Below are 26,611 nucleotides of genomic sequence, written 5' to 3'. Positions count from 1 at the left end.
TATGGTTCAGGGAGACACATTTGGAAATTCCAATCCCAGCAGCAAAGCTGCACTTGAAGGGAGTATGGGTTGGGAGACAAAGCTTTTTATTTTTCTTTGATGGGATGTGGGTGTTGCTGGCAAGATCAACATTTCTTGCCCACCCCCAACAAAACTAGGTGGGAATGTGTGTTGTGAGGAAGATGGAAAATGGCCTCAAGGGGATTAGAACAGACTTAGTGAACGGGCAAGAACGTGGCAGATGGAATATAACATGGAAAAATGTGAGGTTATCCATTTTGGTAGGAGGAACAGATGTGCAGAGTATTTCTTAAATGGTAAGAAATTAGAAAATGTAGATGTACAAAAGGGACCTGGGTGTCCTCATCAATAAGTCATTGAAAGCTAGAATGCAGGTGCAGCAGGCAATTAGGAAGGCTAATGGTTTGTTGGCCTTTATCGCAAGAGGAGTTGAGTGCAGGAGTAGTGAAGTCTTGCTTCAATTGTACAGAACCTTGGTTAGACTGCACCTGGAGTACTGTGCGCAGTTTTGGTCCCCTCACCTTAGGGCAGATATTATTGCCTTAGAGGGAGTGCAACGAAGGTTCACCAGACTTGTTCCTGGGATGTCGGAACCGTACTATAAAGAGAGACTGGGGAAACTGGGCCTGTATTCTTTAGAATTTCGAAGAATGAGAGGTGATCTCATTGAAACCTACAAAATACTTAAAGGGATGGACAGGGTAGATGCAGGCAAGATGTTTCCCCTGGTTGGGGAGTCTAGAACCAGGGGACACAATTTCAAAATAAGGGGGAAGCCACTTAGGACTGAGATGAGGAGAAATTTCTTTACTCAGACAGTTTGAATCTTTGGAATTCTCTACCCCAGAGGGCTGTTGAAGCTCAGTCATTGAGTATGTTTAAAGCAGAGATTGACCAATTTCTAAATATCAATGACATAAAGGGATGTGAGGATAGTGTGGGGGGGGAAAAAGGCATTGAAGTGGATGATCATCCACGATCGTATTGAAGGGCGGAGCAGGCTCGATGGGCTGAATGGCCGACTCCTGTTCCTACGTTCCTAATTGCCCTTGACAACTGAGTGGCTTGCTAGGACATTTCAGAGGACAGTTAAGTGTCAACCACATTGCTGTGGGTCTGGAGTCACGTGTCGGCCAGACCAGGTAAGGACAGCAGATTTCCTTCCCTAAAGGACATTAGCGAACCAAATGGGTTTTTACGACAATCGACGAAAGTTTCATGGCATCATTACTCAGACTAGATTTCAACTGCAGATTTGTATTAATTAAGTGAATTTATTAATAATTAAATTTAACTCCCACCAACTGCTGTGGTGGGATTTGAACCCGTGCCCCTCCCCAGGGAATTAGCCTGGGCCTCTGGATTACAATGTTTGTGACATTACCATACACCACCATCTCCTGAGCACCGATTATCCAACCTGTGCTTCCTTATGTGCGGAATTACTCCTTTTATAACAGAGGAGGGGAGTGAATAGAGGTAGGGAGTGAAGATATCACCTGTCCAAAGCAGCACTAGGAACAATCATTTTCTCCAACACAGAATGGCTACAATTCATGTTATATCAAAAGGTTGAACAAATCAGGAACAAAAACAATCATTCTACTGACTTATCAGACACATTGAAATACCCAAGCCAAATGATAACAGAAAAAGAATAAAAATTTGAAATAATATGAATTACCACTTTGATGTTCCAAATGGTGCTCTGAGGTTGCTTTGTTTTTACCATACTCTCCCGAAATTCATAATTGTCTGTAGACCAGGAAGGGGAACTCATGGCATTTGTCGCCCACATGCCCTAGGATATGGTAGGTGAAAAGAGATGTAATTGGGGAAATCCCCAGCAAAATAAACTTAACTGCTAAACATAAGACTAATAGCAAAATAAAAAAAAAAAGCTTAGGACAAAATTCTTTCTTGGAAGGCATGAAGTTTTAGATTAATAAATTGCAAAATTAGGCCATGCATGATAAAGGATGTATATGAGGCTGAGAAACTAAAATTGTTATCCTGCAATCAATTTTTTTTGTTTGCAAAGTCAATCGGTTGAGGGAGAGGCAGGTGAAGGAAAGATTAGAACAGTTCTGTCCCAAACAGTTTCATCTTCTGCTTGAAAATGAGAACCTTTAACTTAAAGGAGCTGCATTTTTTAATTTGGCATTTCTTGTGACTAAATTGCTGACAGTCCTAACCTATCACAAGCAATACCTTTCATAGAAATAAGAAAATTTGAGAGAAATATGCAGATACTGAAAATCTGTAATAAAATGGTGGGTAAAATAGTGGGTAAAATGTTGGAAAAGGTTATAAGAGACAGGATTTATAATCATCTTGAAAAGAATAAGTTCATTAGCGTTAGTCAGCACGGTTTTGTGACAGGTAGGTCGTGCCTCACAAACCTTATTGAGTTTTTCGAGAAGGTGACCAAACAGGTGGATGAAGGTAAAGCAGTGGATGTGGTGTATATGGATTTCAGTAAGGCGTTTGATAAGGTTCCCCACGGTAGGCTATTGCAGAAAATACGGAAGTATGGGGTTGAAGGTGATTTGGAGCTTTGGATCAGAAATTGGCTAGCTGAAAGAAGACAGAGGGTGGTGGTTGATGGCAAATGTTCATCCTGGAGTTTAGTTACTAGTGGTGTACCGCAAGGATTGGGGCCAATGCTGTTTGTCATTTTTATAAATGACCTGGAAGAGGGTGTAGAAGGGTGGGTTAGTAAATTTGCGGATGACACGAAGGTCGGTGGAGTTGTGGATAGTGCCGAAGGATGTTGTAGGGTACAGAGGGACATAGATAGGCTGCAGAGCTGGGCTGAGAGATGGCAAATGGAGTTTAATGCGGAAAAGTGCGAGGTGATTCACTTTGGAAGGAGTAACAGGAATGCAGAGTACTGGGCTAATGGGAAGATTCTTGGTAGTGTAGATGAACAGAGAGATCTTGGTGTCCAGGTGCATAAATCCCTGAAGGTTGCTACCCAGGTTAATAGGGCTGTTAAGAAGGCATATGGTGTGTTAGCTTTTATTAGTAGGGGGATTGAGTTTCGGAGCCACGAGGTCATGCTGCAGCTGTACAAAACTCTGGTGAAACCGCACCTGGAGTATTGCGTGCAGTTCTGGTCACCGCATTATAGGAAGGATGTGGAAGCTATGGAAAGGGTGCAGAGGAGATTTACTAGGATGTTGCCTGGTATGGAGGGAAGGTCTCACGAGGAAAGGCTGAGGGACTTGAGGTTGTTTTCGTTGGAGAGAAGGAGGAGGAGAGGTGACTTAATAGAGACATACAAGATAATCAGAGGGTTGGATAGGGTGGATAGTGAGTCTTTTTCCTCGGATGGTGATGGCAAACACGAGGGGACATAGCTTCAAGTTGAGGGGTGATAGATATAGGACAGATGTCAGAGGTAGTTTCTTTACTCAGAGAGTAGTAGGGGCGTGGAACGCCCTTCCTGCAACAGTAGTAGACTCGCCAACTTTAAGGGCATTTAAGTGGTCATTGGATAGACATATGGATGAAAATGGAATAGTGTAGGTCAGATGGTTTCACAGGTTGGCGCAACATCGAGGGCCGAAGGGCCTGTACTGTGCTGTAATGTACTAAAAAAAAAACAGAAAATGCTCGACTTAGACAGGGATTCAAGAAGCATTTGAGAAAAGAAGCAATGAAGGGTCTGTATCAGAAACATTAACTCTTTTCAGACCTGCCATCCACTTCCAGCTTTTTCTATTTCCTTCCACCCACCACCTGCTCCACTAACCCATCTAAGAATAAACTTTAAATTACAAAGGTGGAAGATCTTCGGGTGCACTGCCAGGAACACTGCTTTGATTGTGAGCACACTACGCAGATGGTAGAGGCGTTCCCATCCATTCACAACTGGACTCTGGCATTACAGCCTACAGTGATGAGCATGTTGGCTCTAAATCATAATCACCACTCTACGAAGCAGGAAACATCATTTGTGATTGAGGATGCATTCCATGATTTATAAAATGACCCTCGAGAAATATAGATACATGAAATTTCATTTCCAAACAATAAAAAAAACAGCTCCTTTAATTTTAATGTTATATGAATCAAGGCAAAATTATTAAAAATAAAAATAAGTTGTGAAAATATCTAGTTCTATGCAAGAGCACTAGCAGTTGTCTGACAATTTTTTTTTACAACTGGCAAACACAAAATTTCAGTAAAATTTCAAAGGTTTTAAATGCTCGCTATCGATAAGTATATCCTCCAAAGAACTATGTCATTTCAGACAGCATCATAAATTTCATACCAGACTAAATCTTATGAAGCAAATGAACATTAACATTCTGATGGAAAATGTAACTGTGCAAAAGGATGGAACAATTTACACAAATCCAATGTGAAGACATAAAATAAAACCTGTTACACGTGCCCAGCAATGCTAGCGCCTGACTAGATCACAGAATACCTTTGACCGACTGCACGGGAGGGAGAACAGAACAGTTTAATTTAAAGAAATTACTCTGGCAAAAAATGACTGCAAGTAGCATCTTTATGATGAAAAAGGGCTTTCAAAAGGCAGATCGATAGATGCCTGTTTTCATGATCTCTCATGTAACAGACAAGGACAAATTCTTTGTTCTTAGAGCATAAATATGGTGTTGCAAATGTCTAAATGCCATGATCCTACTTAAACTTAGAGAAATAGAAACCATCTCCCAGCACCGCCCAAGGCATCTAACAAGAAAAGATACTGATAACTCTGGAATAAATACTTAGAAAGCTTGAATAAATACTTAGAATGATTAAGAAACTAAAAAACGTAAAACAAACTTCAAATGAAGAATAAACTATGTTCCAGAGGATTACATGTGAAAGCACTGCTTACATTGCACACATGGTTAGTGCTGTTGTTTTGGATGACCATGAATTTTAACACTAATCTACATAAACATTTGGTATAAACTAAATCACCAACCTGAATGGCCGGAAAAGCATAACCAGTGCACCTTTTCGGGCATGAATTTTATTTTCTCCCTTATGCAATTACTGATGAAATCAGAATTGGGGGTAATGGGTCAATTATGGGAATTTTGGTGCCCGGAAAGGTTTTAGTTCATGCATGTGTAAACTTAAACACTTACTTCATCTGTGTGAAATAACTATTCAGCAGCACATGGCATTTTTCACTGTGTTGCAGTTTGTCTTAAGTGCTGGTGGTGCACAAAATATCTCAATGACATAATCTCTATTGTTAATGGGATTTGTTGATATTATTTCATTTGTATGACTGCTCATTATAATCCAATTGGATTGCTGCTGGTCAGGAGGTATGACCCTTCACACTCATCACCCTCAGATGAAATCCAACACACATGGATGGAGGTGCATAACAACCAAACAGGACATAACTACTAGACAGAATACTAGCGACTGCAGAAGGAATGTTTTTTTGTAGTATTAAAGATGCAAAAAGCTCAAGCAGGTTCGTGCTGTTTCCCCTCCACCCTCCCCCAGCAGAAGTTTAGAGTCCACAGTATTTGTCGCTTGAACTACCTGTTGCATTTAAGTCTATTCCATTAGATGGATGAAGGAAGTGTCTGAAGCACAAAAACCGGATAGGATTCATCCTGCCCTGTTCATCAACTCACTACGAAGAATGATTGACATAAATCACAGAGGTATTGGTCTTCCTGGCTAGATAGTCATCCATGTGGTTCAAAGAGAAGGTCCTCCACCACCATCACCATCACCAGGAAAGGATGTTTCCTCTTGTGGATGAGTCCACTGAATTAAAATTAGGGGTTGCCCTTTTAGGACAGAGATGAGGAAAACATTTTTCTCTGAGGGTTTTGCGACTTTGGAACTCTCTGCTTCAGAAGGCGGTGGAGGCAGAGTCATTGAATATTTTTAAGGCGGAGGTAGATAGATTCTTAGGCAATGGAATCTAAGATTATCAGGGTTAGATGGGAGTGTAGAATTCGAGACACAAACAGATCAGCCATGATCTTATTGAATGGCGGAGCAGGTTAGAGGGTCCGAATGGCCTACTTCTACTCCCAATTTGAATGTTTATATGTACCTCCTCAGGACAATTAAGGATGAGGCAATAAAATGTGATCATGTCAGCATCACCCACATCTGGAGAATTTTTTTTTTTTTAAACATACCGGAACTAGTGGCGAAGGGTACAAAAGAGAGTTCAAAGCTAAACGACAAAGGCTACCACAATTATTCTGATGAGCAATCCATTAATTCATAGGTGATTTGCTTGGCATGAAATCAGGAAAATCTGTGTAAAGACAGGATGATGTATGACAGTGAACAAAATTTGAGGAAATTAATGAACACCACAGAATTTCAGAATACGATAAAGGGAAAAATGCTAGAAGTGTCCAAAGCACATCAAGGGAACAGAGTTCACACTGCACTATCAAGCACGAGTACCAATTCTTTTGTTGGTAGATCCTCTGCAGAGCCTTCTCTGGAGGTACGCTACGGAAGGAGTGGATACAACAATAGACATGGGCACATATCGACCATATGAAATGAACAGTGGACTTTGACAAACCCACAGTTATCCCAAAGCCTGCAGGACAAGAGTATATACTTGCTCAGTAAGTATATTGCAAGTCTGCAGACTGGCACATCCAGTTAAGTACTCAGGGACACACTCCATAATTTAGGTTGGGCACAGCTGACAGAGCAGACTGACTCAAAATCCAATCTGAACACTTAATGCAAGACGAGAAACCCTTTCTCATGTTGTTATGCACAGCTTAAGTTCTGTAAGAAGGCTTTCCGCAAAATTTTTGAGCTAGCTTCTAGTTCTCCTGTGGCTGAGTTGGCCTGACCAAGAGTACTACCCTATAGGATTCACCGCAGTGCTTCCAATGTTTAGTAACTAGCACTTCATTAGTCTGCAAAAGGGACCAAATTACAAATTATTAGTGTATATTTACATAAAATTCATGTCAAAAATGATCTTTACTATTTCACTGTTCTTGTTATTGTTGCAGTAATTAACAAAATTATTGCGGCACTGCAGATAATTCCATAGACAAGATGGGCTCGGAAAGGCAGAGGTGGGGTTCTCCCTGCCTTTTCAGCCTGGCACCGGGAGCCCCGCCGGCGCCACATAATTCAGCCCTGTGTCTGCAGTATGCACCATCTACAAGATGCACTACAGCAACTGGTTAAGGTTTCTTCAAAAGCACCTCCCAAACTTGCGACCTCTACCAGCTAGAAGGGCAGTCAGCACATGGGAACACCACCACCTCCAAGTTCCTATCCAAGTCACACACCATCCTGACTGGGAAATATGGTGCCGTTCATTGTCAAAATCCTGGAACTTCCTACCTAACAGTACTGCCAAGACATCCACATCCCTTGAATATTTTTTAAAATATCACCGTTATTCAAGTCTCTGCATGCAATATGGAGGATGCAGTTCATTACTGTCCATCTGTTTAATGTGTCTTTTTATAGTAAAAATACATAACATTAGTTTAATCTTTTATTTTGAACTTTTCTGCTCTGTAACAACATTTAGTGTACTTCAGCAGAATCTTTTCGTAAATGTTTTAAATACAGTAATTGCATTCAAAAGCTCCCTCCAACTGGAATAATGGGATTTGTCTTCCAGTACTTTCGATCTGTTGATAAGTGAAGAATCATTTTTGAGTTCTCAGTATTTCCCTGAATTGTTTGTCTGTTCTATCAGGATACTCTTCAGTACTTTCCGTATAATAGATATGAGTACCATTTAGTTGTCTAGGGTGTTGATTTGGCTCTTTTTAATAGATTGGCATGACGGTGTCTTTTTTTTAAATCCTCAGACACAGTTTGTCTTTCCAAAGATTCCCTAAAGGTACTCACTCGAACATTGCCAATTACATAAGTCACTTCATGTAGTCCCTACCCTAGGCTGCAATCCATCTGGACCAAGGCTTTTCTCCCCCAATGGCTTCAGCCTGTCCAATCCCCCTACGTATGCTTTTTTCTTAAAATTGCATCTTTACATAGAAATTCGATCCAAACAGTAAAAAAACAAATGTCATGTTTTTCACTCATGAGCATAAAAAAATTAATTTACAACACTTGCCATTCCTCGATCATAGAATCTTACACCACAGGGGAGACTATTCAGCTCACTGTGAGCCCCTCGAGTCTCCTCCGCCATTCGACCAGATCATAGCTGATCTTATACTTCAATGCCATTTTCCCACACTATCCCCATATCCCTTGATGCCTTTAATATCTAGAAATCTATCTCTGTCCTGAACATACTCAATGACTAAGCCTCCACAGCCCTCTGGGATAGAGAATTCCAAAGATTTATCACCCTGAGTGAAGAAATTTCTCCTCACCTCAGTCCTAAATGACCTCTTATTTTGAGACTGTGTCCCCTGGTACTATAGCCCGAGCCAGTGGAAACATCCCTCCTGCATCAACCCTGTTGAGCCCTGTAAAAATTTTGTATGCTTTAGTGAGATCACTGCTCATTCTTCTAAACTCTAGAGAATACAGGCACAGCCCCCTGAATCTCTTCTCATAGGACAATCCTGCCATCCCAGGGATCAGTCTGGTGAACCTTTGTTGCACTCCCTCTATGGCAAGTATATCCTTCCTTCGGCAAGGAGATCAAAACTGTACACAATACTCCAGGTTCAGTCTCACCAAGGCTCTATACAACTGCAGCAAGACTTTACTCCTGTATGCAAATCCTTTTACAATAAAGGCCAACATACTATTTGCCTTCCTAATTGCTTGCTGCACCTGCATGTTAGCTTTCAGTGACTTGTGAACAAGAACATCCAGGTCCGTTTGGACATCAACACTTCCCAATCTCTCACCATTTACGAAATACTAAGCATTTCTGTTTTTCTAACCAAAGAGAATAACTTCACACCTTTCCACATTATATGTCTTCTGCAACATACCTGCCCACTCACTTAGCCTGTCTAAATCCTCTTGCAGCTTCTTCGCATCCTCCTCATAACTCTCATTCCTACCCAGTTTTGTGTCAGCAAACTTGTAAATATTACATTTGGTCCCTACATCCAAATCATTGATATAGATTGTGAACAGCTATGGCCCAAGCACTGATCCTTGCAGTACCCCACAAGCCACAGCCTGCCAATCTGAGAATGACCCATTTATTCCTACTCTGTTTACTGTCCGTTAACCAATTCTCAATCCAGAATCACAGAATAATACAGTGCAGAAGAGGCCCTTCGGCCCATCGAGTCTGCACCAATGCATTAAAGACACCTGACTTGTCCACCTTATCCCATTTGCCAGCACTTGGCCCATAGCCTTGAATGTTATGACGTGCCAGTATATTGCCCTCAATCCCACTTGCTCTAATCGTTTACTAACTTCCTGTATGGGACCTTTTCGGAAGCCTTCTGGAAACCCAAATACAGCACATTCACTGGCTCCCTTACCTATTCTGCCAGTTACACCCTCAAAAAACTCCAACAGGTTTGTCAAACATTATTCCCCTTCATAAATTCATGCTGACTCTGCCCAATCCTACCATTACTTTCTAAAAGTTCAGTTATCCCATGCTTTATAATAGATTCTAGCATTTTTCTACTATTGATGTCAGATGAACAGTTCTGTACTTCCTCGTTTTCCCTCTCCTTCCTTTCTTAAATGGTGAGGTTACATTTGCTACCTCCCAATCTTCAGGAACCACTCCAGAATCTACAGAATTTTGGAAGATGACCACCAATGCCTCCACTATCTCTACAGCCACCTCTTTCACCACTCTGGGATGTAGATCATCAGGTCCAGGGGATTTATCAACTTTCAGTCCCATTAATTTCTTTCAGTTCCTTATTCTTGCTAGTCCCTTGGCTCTCCAGTATTTCTGGGAGGTATTTTGCATTTTCCTCCATGAGGACAGACACAAAGTATTTGTTTAGTTTTTCTGCCATTTCCTTATTCCCCTTTATAAATTCTCCTGTCTCTGCTTGTAATGGCCCACATTTGTCTTTTCTAATCTTTTCCTTTTTACATACCTATAGAAGCTTTTACAGTCTGTTTTTGTGTTTCTTGCTAGTTTACTTTCATATTCTATTTTTTCGTTCTTTATCAGTTTCTTGGTCCTCCTTTTCTGAAATCTAAAAAGTTCCCAATCTTCAAGTTTACTACTTTTATTTAAGCAACTTTATAAGCCTGATCCTTTAATCTAATACAATCCTTAACTTCTCTTGTTAGCCACAGTTGGATCACTTTTCCTGCTGGGTTTTTGTGCCTCAAAGGAATGTAAATCTGTTGTAAACCATGTACTAATTCTTTAAATGCCAGCCACTGCCTGTCTGCCGTCATAACGTCTCATGTAGTTTCTCAATTTACCAGTCAACTTGCCCCTCATACCTGCATAGTTTCCTTTGTTTAGATTTAAGACCCTAGTTTTTAATTGATTCAAACTTCAAGTAAAATGTGATCATATTATGGTCACTTTTCCCTAAAGGCTCCTTTGCAATGAAATTAATAAACCCTTTCTCATTGCACAATACCAGATCTAAAACAGCCCGTTCTCTAGTTGGTTCCTCAACAAACCATCCTGTATACATTCTAGGAATTTGTCCTCCACAGCATTAGTCCTAATTAGGTTTACCCAGTCTATATTTAGATTGAAGTCCCCCATGATTACTGTATTACCCTTGTTACATGCACCTTTAAATTCCTGATTTATACCGTGCCCTACATTATCACTACTGTTTGGTGGCCTATAAACAACTCCTACCAATGTTTGCTGCCCCTTGCTGTTTCTTAGCTCTACTCAAACTGATTCTACATCTTAATCTTTCAATGTAAGATCCTAGCTCATTAATGTACTGATCTCATCCTCTGTTAACAGTTGTACCCCACCTCCTTTTCCTTTTTGCTTAGCCTTCCTAAATGTCGTATACCCTTGGACAATCAGTTGCCCGCCTTGGTCACCCTGCAGCCACATCTCCGTAATGATAATCAGATCATACCTGCTTACTTCTATTTGCGCCATCAATTTATCTACCTTGTTGATAATGCTGTGTGCATTCAGATAGAGTGCCTTTAAATAGGTATTATTTTCATTTGTCCAAGATGGGGGTGTCGCTGGCAAGGCCAGCATTTATTGCCCATCCCTAATTGCCCTTGAGAAACTGAGTGGCTTGCTAGGCCATTTAAGAGTCAACCAAATGGCAGTAGGTCTGGAGTCACATGTAGACCAGACCAGGTAAGGACAACAGATTTCCTTCCCTAAAGGACATTGGTGAACCAGGTGGGTTTTTAACAATTGACAATGGTTTCATGGTCACCATTAGACTCGCTTTTTTTTTTTAATTCCAGATTTTTCTTAATTAAATCCAAATTTCACCATGGATTTTAACCCATGTCCCCAGAGCTTTCGCCTGGGCCTCTGGATTACTAGTCCAGTGACAATACCACTACACCAACACCTCTCCACAACCTCTAACCTTATCTGCTGGCGCACTCTTCAGTTTGTATGCTCTGTCCCTTCCTGCCACACTCAGATTATCATTACCATTATTGCCACCTTGCTCTCTTGCCTTCTTCTCTCTTTTTAAATTATGTCTTCTCTCACTTGATCGCTCGCCCCCACTAATACAAAGCTAGATTGCATCTACTTTAACGCAAGGAGTCTTACTTGTAAGGCAGATGAATTGAGGGCGTTAATTAACACATGGGAATATGATATTATTGCTATCAGAGATATGGTTGAGGGAAGGGCAGGACTGGCATCGCAATATTCCAGAGTATATAATCTTCAGGCGTGACAGGGGAGGGTGTAAAAGAGGAGGCAGCACTGCACTGTTGATCAAGGAGTCAATTACTGCAGTAAGGAGGGATGATATCTTAGAAGGTTCTTCAAATGAGGCCATATGGGTAGAACTTAAAAACAAAAAGGGGGAAATCACTTGGCTGGAAGTGTACTACAGGCCTCCAAAAAGTCAGGGAGAGATAGAGGAGCAGATATGTAGGCAAATCTCAGAGGTATAAAAATAATAGGGTAATAATAGTAGGGGATTTCAACTTCTCCAATATCAACTGGGATAGTCTTAGTGCAAAAGGTTAAATGGAGCGGAATTCTTAAAAATGCTTTTTGAGCCAGCACGTAGATTCCCTGCCACTGATGTTAAACTCACTGGCCTGTAATTACCTGGTTTATCCCTGCTACCCTTCTTGAGTAATGGTACCACACTCGCAGCCTTCCAATCCTCTGGTACCTCTTCTGTGGCCAGAAAGAATTTGAAAATTTGTATTAGAGCCCCTGCTAGCTCCTCCCTTGCCTCACATAACAGCCTGGGATACATCTCATCTGAGCCTGGGGATTTATCCACTTTTAAGCTCCCTAAAACAGCTAATACTTCCTCCCTTTCAATGCTAATTTGTTCAAGTATATCACAATCCCCCTCCCTGATCTCTACACCTATATCATCCTTCTCCATAGTGAAGACAATATCTGTGCCCTGGAGAGACAAAGCCTCATCCGCCTCCAAGATGGATAAAGATTTTGAGGAAGATGCCATAGTCTTAAGCTTCAAAAAAGTCACGAAGATGAACCAGCTGAAATTCCTCAACATATAGTCTCTTGCAGCATTAGATAACTGATCTTTCCACATAAGAACACTTGAATGAGAAGGCATATTGCAGCACTCTCAAGTTAAGAAAATACTTTTGCAATCCATAAAGTGAAGTCTTTAAGTTGTAGCTACTCTTACTTGCCCTTTAAAATTTCATCTAATTACTTAAAACTCAATTTTGATCCTCAATCTTATTCTGATTTCTGACTGTTCACAGGCCAACCACATCAATTATAGTCATTGTGTAAATTACTATCAATAAACAAACACTTGGCAAAGGTTGCTGTGTGGGATGCACTCTAAAGGCACAGCACTTGCCTATAGGTGAGTTGTAAGCACCCTGCCATCAGTTTAACAAAATATATTTATAATAGAAGACAGAAGAATCCATAACGTATCACCTACCTCCCCAGCTGAACAAGTTACCACATGGGATTGGGAATGGGATTGGAAGGGAGGGGGGGGGGGGGGGGGAAAGGGGAGAAATGGTTAGGCCAGAAAAATCTCAGCATATTCAGTTTACTAAAAACTTATCAGGGGTTAGTATATTAACAGAAAGTGCTAAAATTAGTTGGAAAACTAAACTGTCATGAATTTGAAGATTTCAGGATGAATCACAAGGCCCAAAAACTTGGCATAGCATTCACTATATTAGGATCATCATTCCCCTTCACAAAAATTAACACCAAGCACAGAGGCTCCAAACCATCCCACATAACCAATAATAAAGCAGTGTGTATATAGAAGGGAAGACATCACATATCAGCAATGCCATCTTCAGTTTCCTGAAAAACACCTGTAGCTAGATGCAAAGCAAACATCTATTTTTTTTACGACATTATTTTCAAGTCATGAACAAATATTCTTCCTTTGGCTAGATTTTCACTCTTGGCAAACTTGTGGTGAGCATTCAAGATTGACTTTTTGGGTACCAAAAAAGGGAAGCACATGCATCTAGCACTGAGATAAAGAGGCTTCTCCATCCTTTGCTTTCAGGTAAAGATCTTCAGCTTTATGAAAATTCAATTTTACGTTCAGAAAGCTTCAAAGTGATTCAAAATGTTAATCTGTACTTTATGGCATATTCATGTAAATGTCAAAGGTAATAGCATATTAAAATATAATGAATGTTAATGGATTTGCACCTCAAGGCTTCTGTGCCCTAAGACGAAACAGGCGTTGAATAGGGTTCAGTACACAAGTTTAGTGAACTCCCGAGTTCAGATGGAGGTGAACAATTCACATCTTTAGCATATTTTTCAATACATAAACCTCAATATCAGATTGCCATAAGATTGACAGTGACTTACTTAAGGTTTATTATGTAACATCTTGGAAAACAAAAATGTAAAGAAAAATATCCTCTTTCAATTGTGATACTTCATGTATATTGATAACATTATTAGAATTATATTGATATTTAAAACCTGTCACAGTTGGAAAAGAAATCTTGATTTTTGTTTGTGCCAACTTAGTTTGGAAGATAAAATGCCACCTTTCAGACCCTTGAATTTTTTGGCACTTTGTTAGAATTATGTCTTGGCTTGCTTTGCGACTTCTGACCACAAAATATTCATGGAGCAATTTTCCAGCAACAAGCATTGGATGAACTATATTGCTCAAATTTTGAACTTTGCATATATTTATACACAAAACAGCAGCTTACCTGTCTCATTCTCGGTCTTCCTGGAGAGAACTTCCTTTTGGTAATAGCTGGTTTTCCCATACCTATTTTTGGAACCATAGGTACAAAAGTTGATGCAGGAATTCCTGAACTTAAAGTGCCTGCAGCCGAAGCACAAGACACATTTGTTACATGAGACACCCCAACTGAAACCGTCACAAAAGAGGAAGAAACTGAGGACTTGCTCTGTGTGTAGTTATTGCCAGTTTCTCCAAACATTTTGAGAGTTTTACTTTCAACAGGTGAACTCATGTCTGATGTACTTTCACTGGGCGTTTTTTCAGCTTCAGAAACACTGCTACTGAGACATGCTTGAGAAACATTTTCTTCGCTCCTTTGTGCCACTTTATCGCGTAATAGAATTTCTGGAAGCTCCTTAATCAGTGTAACCGCTTGTACAAGCTCATTATTTGACATTTCTGAGACAGAAACCTCCATTAGTTCTGTATTATTCTCACAGAACTGATGCTCTTCTTTTACTAGCACTGATCCTTCAACAAGCTCTTGTAAATTTTGTGCCTCCTCATCCAGTTGAGGTTGCAGTAGTGCTTCAGGTATGTTTTCAGTCACCTCCATCTTTTGAACCTCTGTCACTGCTGCTGGACACTCAAGCTGCTGAAATACTTTTTCAGAGGCCAAAGCCTCCGTGGCTAAATCAGATTCTATATGTTCAGTTGTATGGACTGCTGCCAAATCTACAAGTACAAACATATATTAAGTGAAAGAAATCTATTATCGAATGCAACTACATTTGGCACATGAAAATAAAGTTCAGAAATGCATGCTGAAAGCTAAATTATGTGGAGACCTAGGAAGCCCTTACATAATTTGCATTTTCTTTTATTAAAGGTGGCAGCAATGCTTAAGGCAAGTCCTATGAATGCTAAACACTGAAGATATTCTTGTTTCAAAAACAATGGCCTGGATTTTGGTGTCAGTGGCAAAGTGACGTTGCTTGCCACTGACCTGAAAGAAAGCTTCCCACAAAAAAAATTTTTCTCTCAGAGGGTTGTGCGACTTTGGAACTCTCTGCCTCAGGTGGTGGTGGAGGCAGGGTCAATGAATATTTTTAAGGCGGAGGTAGATAGATTCTTGTTAGGCAAGGGAATCAAAGGTTATCAGGGGTAGATAGGAGTGTGGAATTCGAGATACAAACAGATCAGCCATGATCTTACTGAATGGCGGAGCAGGCTCGAGGGGCTGTACAGCCTATTTCTGCTCCTAATACGTATGCTCCTATGTTCCTAATTTGTATGTTCACTTCTAGTGATTTTGTGGCGTTGATTTCACCTTTCTCAACGTTAATTTGAATCTGGCACCAAATCAAGGGGATCTCCAGGTGCCCAGCAACAGTGATGTCATCAAGCAGGTTAACAAGCCAATCACATTGAAGAATTCTCAGACAGCAAACCAGGAAGTAAAATCCACTATTATCCTTCACTCTTTAAACTTGTACAGAAATCAAAATAAAGATTGGGACATTAGAATCTGAAATAGCAAACTTTAAAAATGTTACCATAATGGAAAAATTTTACATTACATAAAAATAAAGTTTGTTTTCCAGGGCCAGAGTTCTTCAGCATTAGTTATAACTTAGAATGTTGTTAAAATTCTAGTTACACTTCATTAATGAGGCTTTTTAGGGTCTTTTTAAAAAAAAAAACAGCAATATTACAGTGTCAAGAAAAATTTCCAAGAAAAACAAAAGGGGAAGTCTCACTAGTTCAGTGATTTCTAATTGATTTCCATCTGCGGAGACTTCAACAGCAAACCCGATCAATAAGCGACAAATAACTGACAGCAACTTCTAGGTTTCTGCCCGTAACTACACATCTGCAGACTCCAGAAGTTGCTGTCAATTTCAGAAGAGTAATGGCAGCGAATATTGGCAGTTTCATCGTCATTACTGCTGCAAAATCCAGGGCAAACCAGTAATTATGGAGCTCTTAGGCCAAGATCTATACACCTTCCATTACATCTGGGGGTTTTGGTGGGGGAGGGGGGGAAAGAAAAGGACATGATGAGCCAAACCAAATTAATTTCAGTTTCTATCATTTGCAGCATAAAGGTACCAGTGCTGGAATATCAAGCGTCAAATCTTAAAGTCAGCATTGACATGAGGTGGTGTCTATTTAACTTGATAATCATCAGACTGGAAAGGATATTAGCTATTCGTCTACATAGTTTTATACTAAAAATATTATTTTTTAAAAAAGTTTTTTTTAAAATTTATTTATTTAGAGATACAGCACTGAAACAGGCCCTTCGGCCCACCGAGTCTGTGCCGACCAACAACCACCCATATTGTATGGTAATCAAAGGAAACATTCAAAATAGAACTTAGTTAACACATTTTCTTTTAGAAGTATGGAACAAACAAGAACAAGCTATATTTATACTAAATTATCTCCCTGCATCAGTTTACTTTGGAAGTCCCAGACTAGAAAGTAGCATTTTTACTGCCCATCACAGGTTTACCAAGAGGGTTAAATTGGGTGATTTATGGCAGGACGCAAATAAGAGAAACACTGAAGTGTGATAGTTCAACACATGTAATGTAATGGTTATGATACAGGACTAGCAACACAAGGTCAAGAGTTCAATTTACACCATAAGTTATGAAATTGCATTAAATAAATCTGGTATCGATTTAAAAAACATTTCTTTAAAAATCTAATCAGTTTAGGGACTGGACCCCAATGCTCCTACATAGTCTGCCTACATACAACTCTGGTCCCATACTACATGGTTGACTGAGTGGCCTAGCAATAATTGGGGCCTTGCCAGCAACTCCCACATTCCAAGAACAAATAAAAGACAAATTATCAGCTTAGTTACTTGGGTTCATATGATGCTTTGAAGGAGAAAAGAGTGTGGAGTTTGATTACTATAATGATCTTTAACATACTTCCCTGGAATTGCTGCTGGCAACTTTTCGAAAACCAACAGTTACAGAAACTACTAGTCCAATATCTTACAGGTTTGGCAGCATGAACTCAGCATCACTCTTACTGAAGGAGATATTGTTTGTAAAAATGGTCCCAAGTATAGATGAGACAAAATTGAAGGGACAAATTTTGATAAGAGGAATGGATCAAAAACCAGATAACACAGAAATTGTTAGAATAGGTCAACATTTTGTTCAATAGCTAAAGTTGTCATGTAGATAGTGAAATTATTGCATTAAAGCAATCTGTCAGTCACTTAATAAAATCTACTTTCAGTGAACCGATGGCAACTGACATGAATTCAGACTTCACAAATGGGTGGTCCACTGAAGTCTAAGAGTCACGTGATTCAGGAATTAAATAATTGTAAATGGCCATTTGCAATTTTGCAGACAAGGCCATGGCAAGTAATGTTTTTTGGTTTTAGGACTCAAGTTTGAAGATAACAGTTTCTAATTTATATCAATAACTTGGACTCAAATTCAATACAACGTAGCCAAAATTGCAGACAGGGCCAAAACTAGGAAGGGGTAGTGCAATCGAAAGACAAAGCCTAGAATTTCAAAATTTACTGAACAAAATGTGTGACTGGACAGAACAATGGCAGATGAAATTTCAGGTAGACAAAAGCAAATTACTGCAAACTAGAAGGAAAAATGGGCAACACACATATACTCCATGAACAGTGTTGAATTAGCTCAAGCTGAGACACCTAGGAGTCTTAGGAGACATGATGATCAACATATTTAACCAACATAAAGCAGCATGAATAAAAACAAAATGCTCATCTACATAGTCAAAATTGTAGAATGTATGTCAGAGAAAGTAATGATCAAAATGTACAGTGCATTAGTTAGACTGCACCTTAAATACTATGGTCAGTTCTGGATGCCACCATACAATGGAGGCAGCACGGAGAAGAGTCACAAACATTAGGGGCGTGAGTTCTGAAGAAAGACTGCAGCAACTTGGGCTTTACAGCTTGAAATGGAAAAATCTGAAAGGCGATTTTATAGATCGATACAAGATAGATAAGGGAATGGAAAAGGTAAAGCAAAATTTTTAACTGCAATTAATGTGAAATAAGAGCAAGGGAACAAAAGGTTCAAACTAGTAAAATACTGGATTTAGGATTGATAGTCAGTTTATCATATAAACAGTAATCAATCTTTGCAATGGACCTCCAAATCAAAGACAGGAGGTGAAAATTCTTGACCTATTTAATAAACAACTGGATGCATCAACAGGACTGAAGGACCTTTGTGAATGGACAAATATTCAGCTTTAGCCTCTTTTTGCTGAACCCCAATTTGAAATGTGCAAGGAATGACGATAAATTCAAGGTGGGAGCCAATGGCTATGGGATAGTCAAAAAAAGGTTGCTCAATTTGAAGGATTTGAAAGTTTATAAGCAATTACTAGAAAAGATATATATTTTACTACACTTGGGAAAACTGAATGAGGAGATAAGCTACACACTACACTGCTAGCATCACACAAAAAAGGGGAAAAAAATCAAAATGACAGTTCCTACCGTTTTCATTAGCTGCAATAGTCTGATCTCCCGCAAGATTAATGTCATTGTCTGGCTGGTGAATGCGCTCTCCTTGTGATAATTTTTCCTCAATATCACCTACATGTTTTGAAATATCAACACAAGAAGTAAAAGCCTAAATGGTACTTTTCAAAGCTAGATTTAGACTGAACCTTTTACTACGAATAAAGCGAATTTCTTACAAGAGATCTTATTTAATAAAACAAATACCTGTTTTATTCAAATATACTGATGTCTATTATTAGCAGCTTCATTAAATATAATTAAAATGTATGCAGCACTTGCACTCAATAATTAAATGTTGATTTAACACTGAATATTAACAATTAGCTGTTGTAAAAACTGTAAAGAAAATCACCTAATACCGCAAAAGATTCTGTGAAAAATATAAACCTATTTCAGGTCATGTAAATATTTGTTATATTTTCCGAACATGATTTGCAAGGGAAACTCTTGCAACAAAATGATACGCTTAAATCTGAGCATCAATGTAGCTATATGCTATAACAGGACACTGAATAAATCTGCCAAATTGGCAACTCATTTTCAGAAAGGCCTGTAGCATGTACTTCGACACTCCACATTGAGCCAGGGTTAGTCACCTAGACAGATGCTGATGGAAAAGCTAGGGACTTTGCCAGGCCATGCGTTATGGTGGTATACAATTCTGCTGGTGTTACTGATGCCCCAAGCACCTCATATGAATACCCAGTTTGAGCTGCTGGATCTGTTGTTAGCATGGTGGTGGGGTAGAAGAACACAATGCAGGGTTGTCCTCAATGTGAAGATCCACCTTGGTCTCCACAAGGACTGTCTGGCAGTCACTCCTGCCAATGCAGTCATGGACAGATGCATGTACAGCAAGTAGATTGGTGACAACAAAAGGTCATGAAAGTAGGTTATTATTAATTAGGCAGTACTGCTGGCATATTTACTAATGTGATCGCTTCTCAAAAGAACTTTTGGCCATGCATCTGTTGCATTTTGTGCAAATGTCCCTAACATTTTTATGGCATTGAACTGTATTGGATTACCCATAAGGCCAGGTTCTGTGAATGTTATCGAACATTTGCTCAGTAGTCAGGAAAATCTATTGCATAAAGCTTGCTTTACGTTCACTTAAGGGGACTGAACTTTTGAAGAAAAAGGCAATTGCGCATGTCCAACTGAGATTATAGATTCACAATACAAATCTTCCCTGCCTTCCGTCACCCCCAATCTCTGATGCAACTTGAGGAAAGGATGCAAATTGGAAGATTACAATTCAGATATTGCTGTGGAGGAGTATCAAATTTTGCAAGAGCTCTTAGCTGGCCCGATGATTAATATAAATGCAAATTTTATGATTGGTATGTCTTTCCTGCTTCATCAGCAAAGAGGCCAGAACCAGGCCATTGCCAGGTAAGATTCAAGTAGTTATATATAATTACACTGCAACATAACCAAATGTTTTATATTGATCTTTTCCAAGATAAGGATGCACACATGATGATTGCTACCCCATTACTATCCATAAAAACTGAAATGGGCTAGCTTTGCCATACGCTCAATGTGACCTTCAACACAGTTCTGAAATCGTACAACTGAACCTTGCAAAGGTTGTGACATTGTAATTTTGAACAGAGTCATGTTGTGTCAAACTGAGCAGAGTTAATGCTCTTTTCTAATTCTAAACCCAGCTATTGAATTGTTTGTGATGATTAAGTTGACAATCATCTAATCTGTGACTATGTAGTAGCAGTAGAATGAACTGGTTCCTAGTGGGACATTACATTTGGAGTGTGCCAAGAGCTAAATAGGGTCCTTGTAATTGAGTCAGTTTATGTAGAACAACTCAAGCGCCAAATTAGACATCACATAACAATCCTGCATCCCAATGACAAGCCATACCTTTCACCTGGCACATTTTAAGGTTTTAGAACTGCTAGTACAGAACACAAGGCTTTCAGAAACTGGGATCTTTTCCAAGGTAAGGGCTGTTACCTTTTATAATTACTGCCAGCAATTATTCTCTAGATTAATCTTGCTGAAGGAAAATAATTGCAGTTTGGAACCTAAAACAGGAATGTCGTTTTGGGCAAGGGACGAATCCATGTGCTACAACTAACAAATAAGTACGTACAATTAAATCATTTTGGATAGGACCAAACCATGATTGTCCTTTGTAGGGCATTTAATCATTTTCTTTTCCAATTTAAAACATTTCCACATTTATTGCAGAAGGATTCTAAAATATTCCAAGTATTACAGGATCGTTGGCTGTTCTTTATTAAAACTTCTATATACAGATGCGTAAATAAAATCAGAACAGCTGTTTCAAAACAAAAAGATTCCCAATTCATAAAAAATTGGATGGCTTCCAGAATCTCAGGTTCAGGTGCAGCTCTCCTCTCCTTTCCTGAAATGTCAAATCGCTCTGCCAATCCTAGTTGGTCTGCTCCATTGTTGCACGTTCCATTTGCTGCCACAGCCATGGCAATTTTCTCCACTCTAAAGATGCACACTTTGAACTTCCTGAACATGGGGGAATTAGTGGATCAAAGCTCTTCCATCATCACTGAGTTAACACTTTTCCAATTTCGCCCTAGCCTAAAGGATACATCTTATTGCCATTAAAAACTGTGAGGTTCGCCTCAAAGTTTGCCTGTAAGGAAGAGGCGTTCTTTGAAAACACAAATAAAACATATTTGGGAGGGGCGTGTTAACCACAACCTACATATACTTCTCTCATTTATCCTGGCTCATTTTCTACCTTCTAAAAACAAACCATGGTGTTTAAATCAAATTTAAGGAAAGAAAAAGTCTCGCATTTTATACAGCCACAGGACATCCCATATCATTTTACAGTCAATTAAGTATTTTTGAAGTGCAGTCACTGTTGCAACCTAGAGTTTGAAATCTTATTTAGATTCTTTTTTCCCCAGGAAATCTATTTTCACAAGTGGATTAAAAATTCAATTTTCGCATCTATCAGCAGGATTTAAGTTAATGGTCCATGACAGACATTTTTGTTTCTGCCTCACCCATAATTTGCAATGAAAAATATCCCAAAAGTAATTTATTTTGCAGCAAGCCTCATAGAAAGCAATGAGCCTTCATTACAAGTTATTTGAGAGGCAGCTAGAAAGGGTGTTGCAGTGCAATGAAGGTGATATGGGGAAGTCCAAAAAAAAAAAATCAATACTTAATCAAAAACGAAACAGCTCTGCCGATGTGTTTTATTTTTAAAATGACAAAAGCTGTTGAATGTCAAGAAAAATAAAGATTACAGCAAGCACTAGAATTTAGTTTAGATATTTATTTTGGGGCTATAAACTTTTGATAACGATAGAGCTACTAAGCACTCTAGAATGTAACATTAACAGCCCACTTCTAGGAAAACAAAGGCAAGTACAGCAAAGCTTTGCTTCCAGAGTTAGATGACAACTGGGAGTCTATAATGCTATTGCCCAGTCTTTCCTTTGCACTCTTGTCTCGTGTAGCCTTACTAAATTTGCCTAATAGTGTTACCTTTCTTTTGAAGAAATCCATGTTTATTATGGCGGAAGCAAAGGAGCACAACAGTTAGCTTTTGCGCCCTTGGAAGTGGGAGGGAAATTAGCCATGATTCTCTCGACAGACTATGATTTAGGGACCTCCGTTACTAAGTGCACATGTTGAGTGAGCACAGGATTAGTTTTACCTGATATCTTTGGGCCAGCCTAATAGCTTACTGTTGTATAGACTAACTGTTATGGCTGAGGTGGGAGGAGTGCCCTGTCTTTTCTAGTTCCACTTCTCCACAGGTCACAACAGATATTTAAATGTTTACCCAGTTACCGATACGGTTAATCATCGACTCTAATCTCTATCCCAGAAAATACACCAACCAGATTTCTTTATTAAACAAAATTATTAAAAAAGACATAACCAATAACAAAGTAAAGCATTAAAACAGAGTGAAATATGAAAGCTCTCTTTTACCTTAGACCCTCTCTCACGCGCACACCCCGGTTAACCGAGAAAAGAGATATTTTCTTTTTAGAGCTCCGTTACAAAAAAGACAAAATAAGAATACTTTGGCCAAATACTTGCTAATTGTCATTTGGTAGTACAAAACTTGAGTACTGCTGAAAATAGAGACATGTTGTTGAAGCTTTTCGTCTTGCACTCATCAGGACAATCTGCAAGATTACCAATTTAAGGGAAAACAACAACTTTATACTGTAAGAGAAGAGAGTGCTGATTGGTTGGCAAGTGAACTCTGATTGGTAGAGGCATTGCCATGGGGAATGCATCAGTTTACAGTGAATAACAGTTAACTGCCAAGCTTTGTTTGAAATTTAAACCAGGCAGCTTGACTCTGATTGGTCAAGGCATTGCCTTGAGGAATGAACCAGCAAACGGCTATCGCTTATTTCATTTAGCTGAAACAGGCACCCATGTGTGTTTATGTTCTTTCTGCCTGCAAAGAACAGGGCCCTGTGTATATGTAGCTTCCAGTACACACAAATGCGCCACACTGTGAGCCCTACTGACAATCTTAAATTGGTCATCAATGTAATTCTTAGTACACTGAGGATTATTTAGCAAATGTTGTCCAATTGTGGAATCACATCTAATGTTGTACACTGTGTTTTGAGTTTTGCAAGCATGGGCTGGTTGGGTACGGTGTGTACCTTGCCCGTTGCGAACAGTAGAAGGGACATGTTGTTTGATAAGATCTGCCAGTCTTTGGGATGTACGGCTGACATATCTAGCATCACGCTGGCATTGAAATTCATATATCACATTACTCATTTAAGTGATAGGCAGGACGTCTTTTTGACTTGATGGCAGCATCCTATTAGTGGCAAACACCACATGTGTTGCTACTGCATAGCAGCAGCGTGAAACAGCTAACTTCACCTGCTGTTCAAATTTTTGGGATACATTACCCTTCCAGGGTAATTTGAGGTAGACTGGGCACTTTTCAGGGCCGTAAATGACGGCCTTAGGCCCATTCATAAGTTTGTGCAATATACAGTGAGAGATGATCTGATCAGAGTAGCCATGGTCACGCAGGATGTCTTTGATTCTCCCTATTTCAACACTAAGCTTGCATGGTGAGTAAATGGCTCAGGCCCTATTTACAAGGTTGCCAACAAGGCCAATCTTATAGCGCGTGGTACTGTAAGAATCCCAACGTGTGCACTGACCAGTGAAGGTAGGTTTACGGCAGACTGTGGTGGAGAACCCCGTAGCAGATTTCTCAACCAGTACGTCAAGCAAAGGGAGCTCATTTGACTGCTCCATTTCAAAGGTGAACTTGAGAACAGGATGGAGCCCATTAAGACATGTAAAGGAAATTATTGCACACAGCTGTGGATTCAAATATAGCAAACGTATCATCTACATATCGGAAATATGCAAGAGGTAGGAAGTTAGGTGTCATTTCCTCAAAGACACGTTTCTCATAGAACCCAACAAAGTTGTTTGAGAGAACTGAGCCTAGAGGAGATCCCATAACACCATCTATTTGAGCATGCATGGTGTCCTTAAAACTGAACTCAACTACGCGAGTTGCCGAATTCATAAGTTCAATGAATACTGATTCACACAATGGTGGCGGATCTAGATCGCCATGATTTAGTGCTGCAGTGCAAATATCTATGACTTCCTTAAGTGGTACATTGGTGAATAGGCTAGCAATGTCAAATGAGCACATGGACACAGCATTGCTATCGATGTGCAAGTCCTGCATGGTCTTCGCGAATATGAAGGAATCCTTCAGTGTATGTGCAGAACTTGTTCAAAACTGATCGTAACAATTCGCCCAACCATTTGGCCAATATACGTTGTGCAGAACCAGTCATAGATAAGATAGGGCATTATTTGTCTTGGGCAGCCCATACATAGGCTGACGCAGCAAGCCATGAGGATGAACTTGGTCATATATATCACCCGGCAGCTCATTGCTCTTACACAAGTCCAGAAAGTGTTTTTTTTTAAAAGCTTACTTTTGAGCAAGGCTGTCCAGTCATGTTGAATCCCGATGAGTGCAATATGAAAAGATTCGACATAATGTCTCTATTTTCAGCAATACTTGCTAATTCTTGAAGAAAAGAACAAAGAAAATTACAGCACAGGAACAGGCCCTTCGGCCCTCCAAGCCTGCGCCGATCCAGATCCTCTATCTAAACATGTCGCCTATTTTCTAAGGGTCTGTATCTCTTTGCTTCCTGCCCATTCATGTATCTGTCTAGATACATCTTAAAAGACGCTATCGTGCCCGCGTCTACCACCTCCGCTGGCAACGCATTCCAGGCACCCACCACCCTCTGCGTAAAGAACTTTCCACGCATATCCCCCCTAAACTTTTCCCCTCTCACTTTGAACTCGTGACCCCTAGTAATTGAATCCCCCACTCTGGGAAAAAGCTTCTTGCTATCCAGCCTGACTATACCTCTCATGATTTTGTACACCTCAATCAGGTCCCCCCTCAACCTCCGTCTTTCTAATGAAAATAATACTAATCTGCTCAACCTCTCTTCATAGCTAGCGCCCTCCATACCAGGCAACATCCTGGTGAACCTCCTCTGCACCCTCTCCAAAAGCATCTACATCCTTTTGGTAATGTGGCGACCAGAACTGCACGCAGTATTCCAAATGTGGCCGAACCAAAGTCCTATACAACTGTAACATGACCTGCCAACCCTTGTATTCAATACCCCGTCCGATGAAGGAAAGCATGCCGTATGCCTTCTTGACCACTCTATTGACCTGCGTTGCCACCTTCAGGGAACAATGGACCTGAACACCCAAATCTCTCTGTACATCAATTTTCCCCAGGACTTTTCCATTTACTGTCTAATTCACTCTTGAATTGGATCTTCCAAAATGCATCACCTCGCATTTGCCCTGATTGAACTCCATCTGCCATTTCTCTGCCCAACTCTCCAATCTATTTATATTCTGCTGTATTCTCTGACAGTCCCCTTCACTATCTGCTACTCCACCAATCTTAGTGTCGTCTGCAAACTTGCTAATCAGACCACCTATACTTTCCTCCAAATCATTTATGTATATCACAAACAACAGTGGTCCCAGCACGGATCCCTGTGGAACACCACTGGTCACACGTCTCCATTTTGAGAAACTCCCTTCCACTACTACTCTCTGTCTCCTGTTGCCCAGCCAGTTCTTTATCCATCTAGCTAGTACACCCTGGACCCCATGCGACTTCACTTTCTCCATCAGCCTACCATGGGGAACCTTATCAAAAAAAAAAGTATGGAAAGATGTCAGTTGTCCCTTTGTTGGTTTGGCGTTCCAAATTAGCATAGACAGCTGTCGCTGGGATCTTTCTAGAACAGTTCTTTTCAGGTGATATTTAAGATCAGTTTGGCATGCTTTCTGGGTGAAATGCGGCATCAGGGGTTTCTGGCAGGCTTTTCAGGAGGAATGCAACATCAACTTCTCTATTTCTTGCACTCACTTCAAACAGCTTCCCAAAGAGATGGAAAAGGCCGAACTAGGGTGACTGCTCTCTTGGCTGCTTTTTAAAACTCCTTTCAGAACACTGTCCCAACTCCAACTGACTGTCCAAAGTGAAACCAAAAATAATCTCAACAGTCAAGCCTCCTGACCCGTCATTTCACCGTAAACATCTTCAAGTCAAAAAAGCCTCTGCTGGGTATTTATCTGAAGACAGGTGACTTCCAGCATTAACTGTTGACAAACCAAGTCCTCTCAGTATCCTTTCAATGACCCCAGTGAAAAAAAAATCCATGGAATCCTTTTCAATTTTCCCAAATAAAACAATGTCCATAATTCTACAATACATGAGTCCTCAAAAAAAAAACCCATAACACCG

General features: G+C 39.9%; 1 protein-coding gene across 17 annotated transcripts in view; it reads right to left on the bottom strand.

Annotated features, from left to right (window-relative positions):
* The window catches only part of kmt2ca (lysine (K)-specific methyltransferase 2Ca), a 460,534-nt gene that overhangs the window by 170,070 nt on the left and 263,853 nt on the right, over positions 1–26,611 (bottom strand). For 13 of the 17 annotated variants that reach the window (XM_068015025.1, XM_068015031.1, XM_068015029.1 and 10 more), the window contains 3 exons: positions 18,757–18,855; positions 14,257–14,969; positions 1,706–1,822 (listed from right to left, as the gene is read on the bottom strand). In XM_068015025.1, the coding sequence (XP_067871126.1) occupies positions 1,706–1,822; positions 14,257–14,969; positions 18,757–18,855 (929 nt within the window). The remainder of the gene's footprint in view (positions 1–1,705; positions 1,823–14,256; positions 14,970–18,756; positions 18,856–26,611) is intronic. The other 4 variants (XM_068015035.1, XM_068015039.1, XM_068015042.1 and 1 more) reach the window with 2 other exon arrangements.

Source organism: Heterodontus francisci, chromosome 2 (genome assembly GCF_036365525.1).
Source record: "Heterodontus francisci isolate sHetFra1 chromosome 2, sHetFra1.hap1, whole genome shotgun sequence".
Classification (NCBI taxonomy): domain Eukaryota; kingdom Metazoa; phylum Chordata; class Chondrichthyes; order Heterodontiformes; family Heterodontidae; genus Heterodontus; species Heterodontus francisci.
Note: the sequence above shows the minus strand (reverse complement) of the source record. Positions and strands in the feature narration are given on the sequence as shown.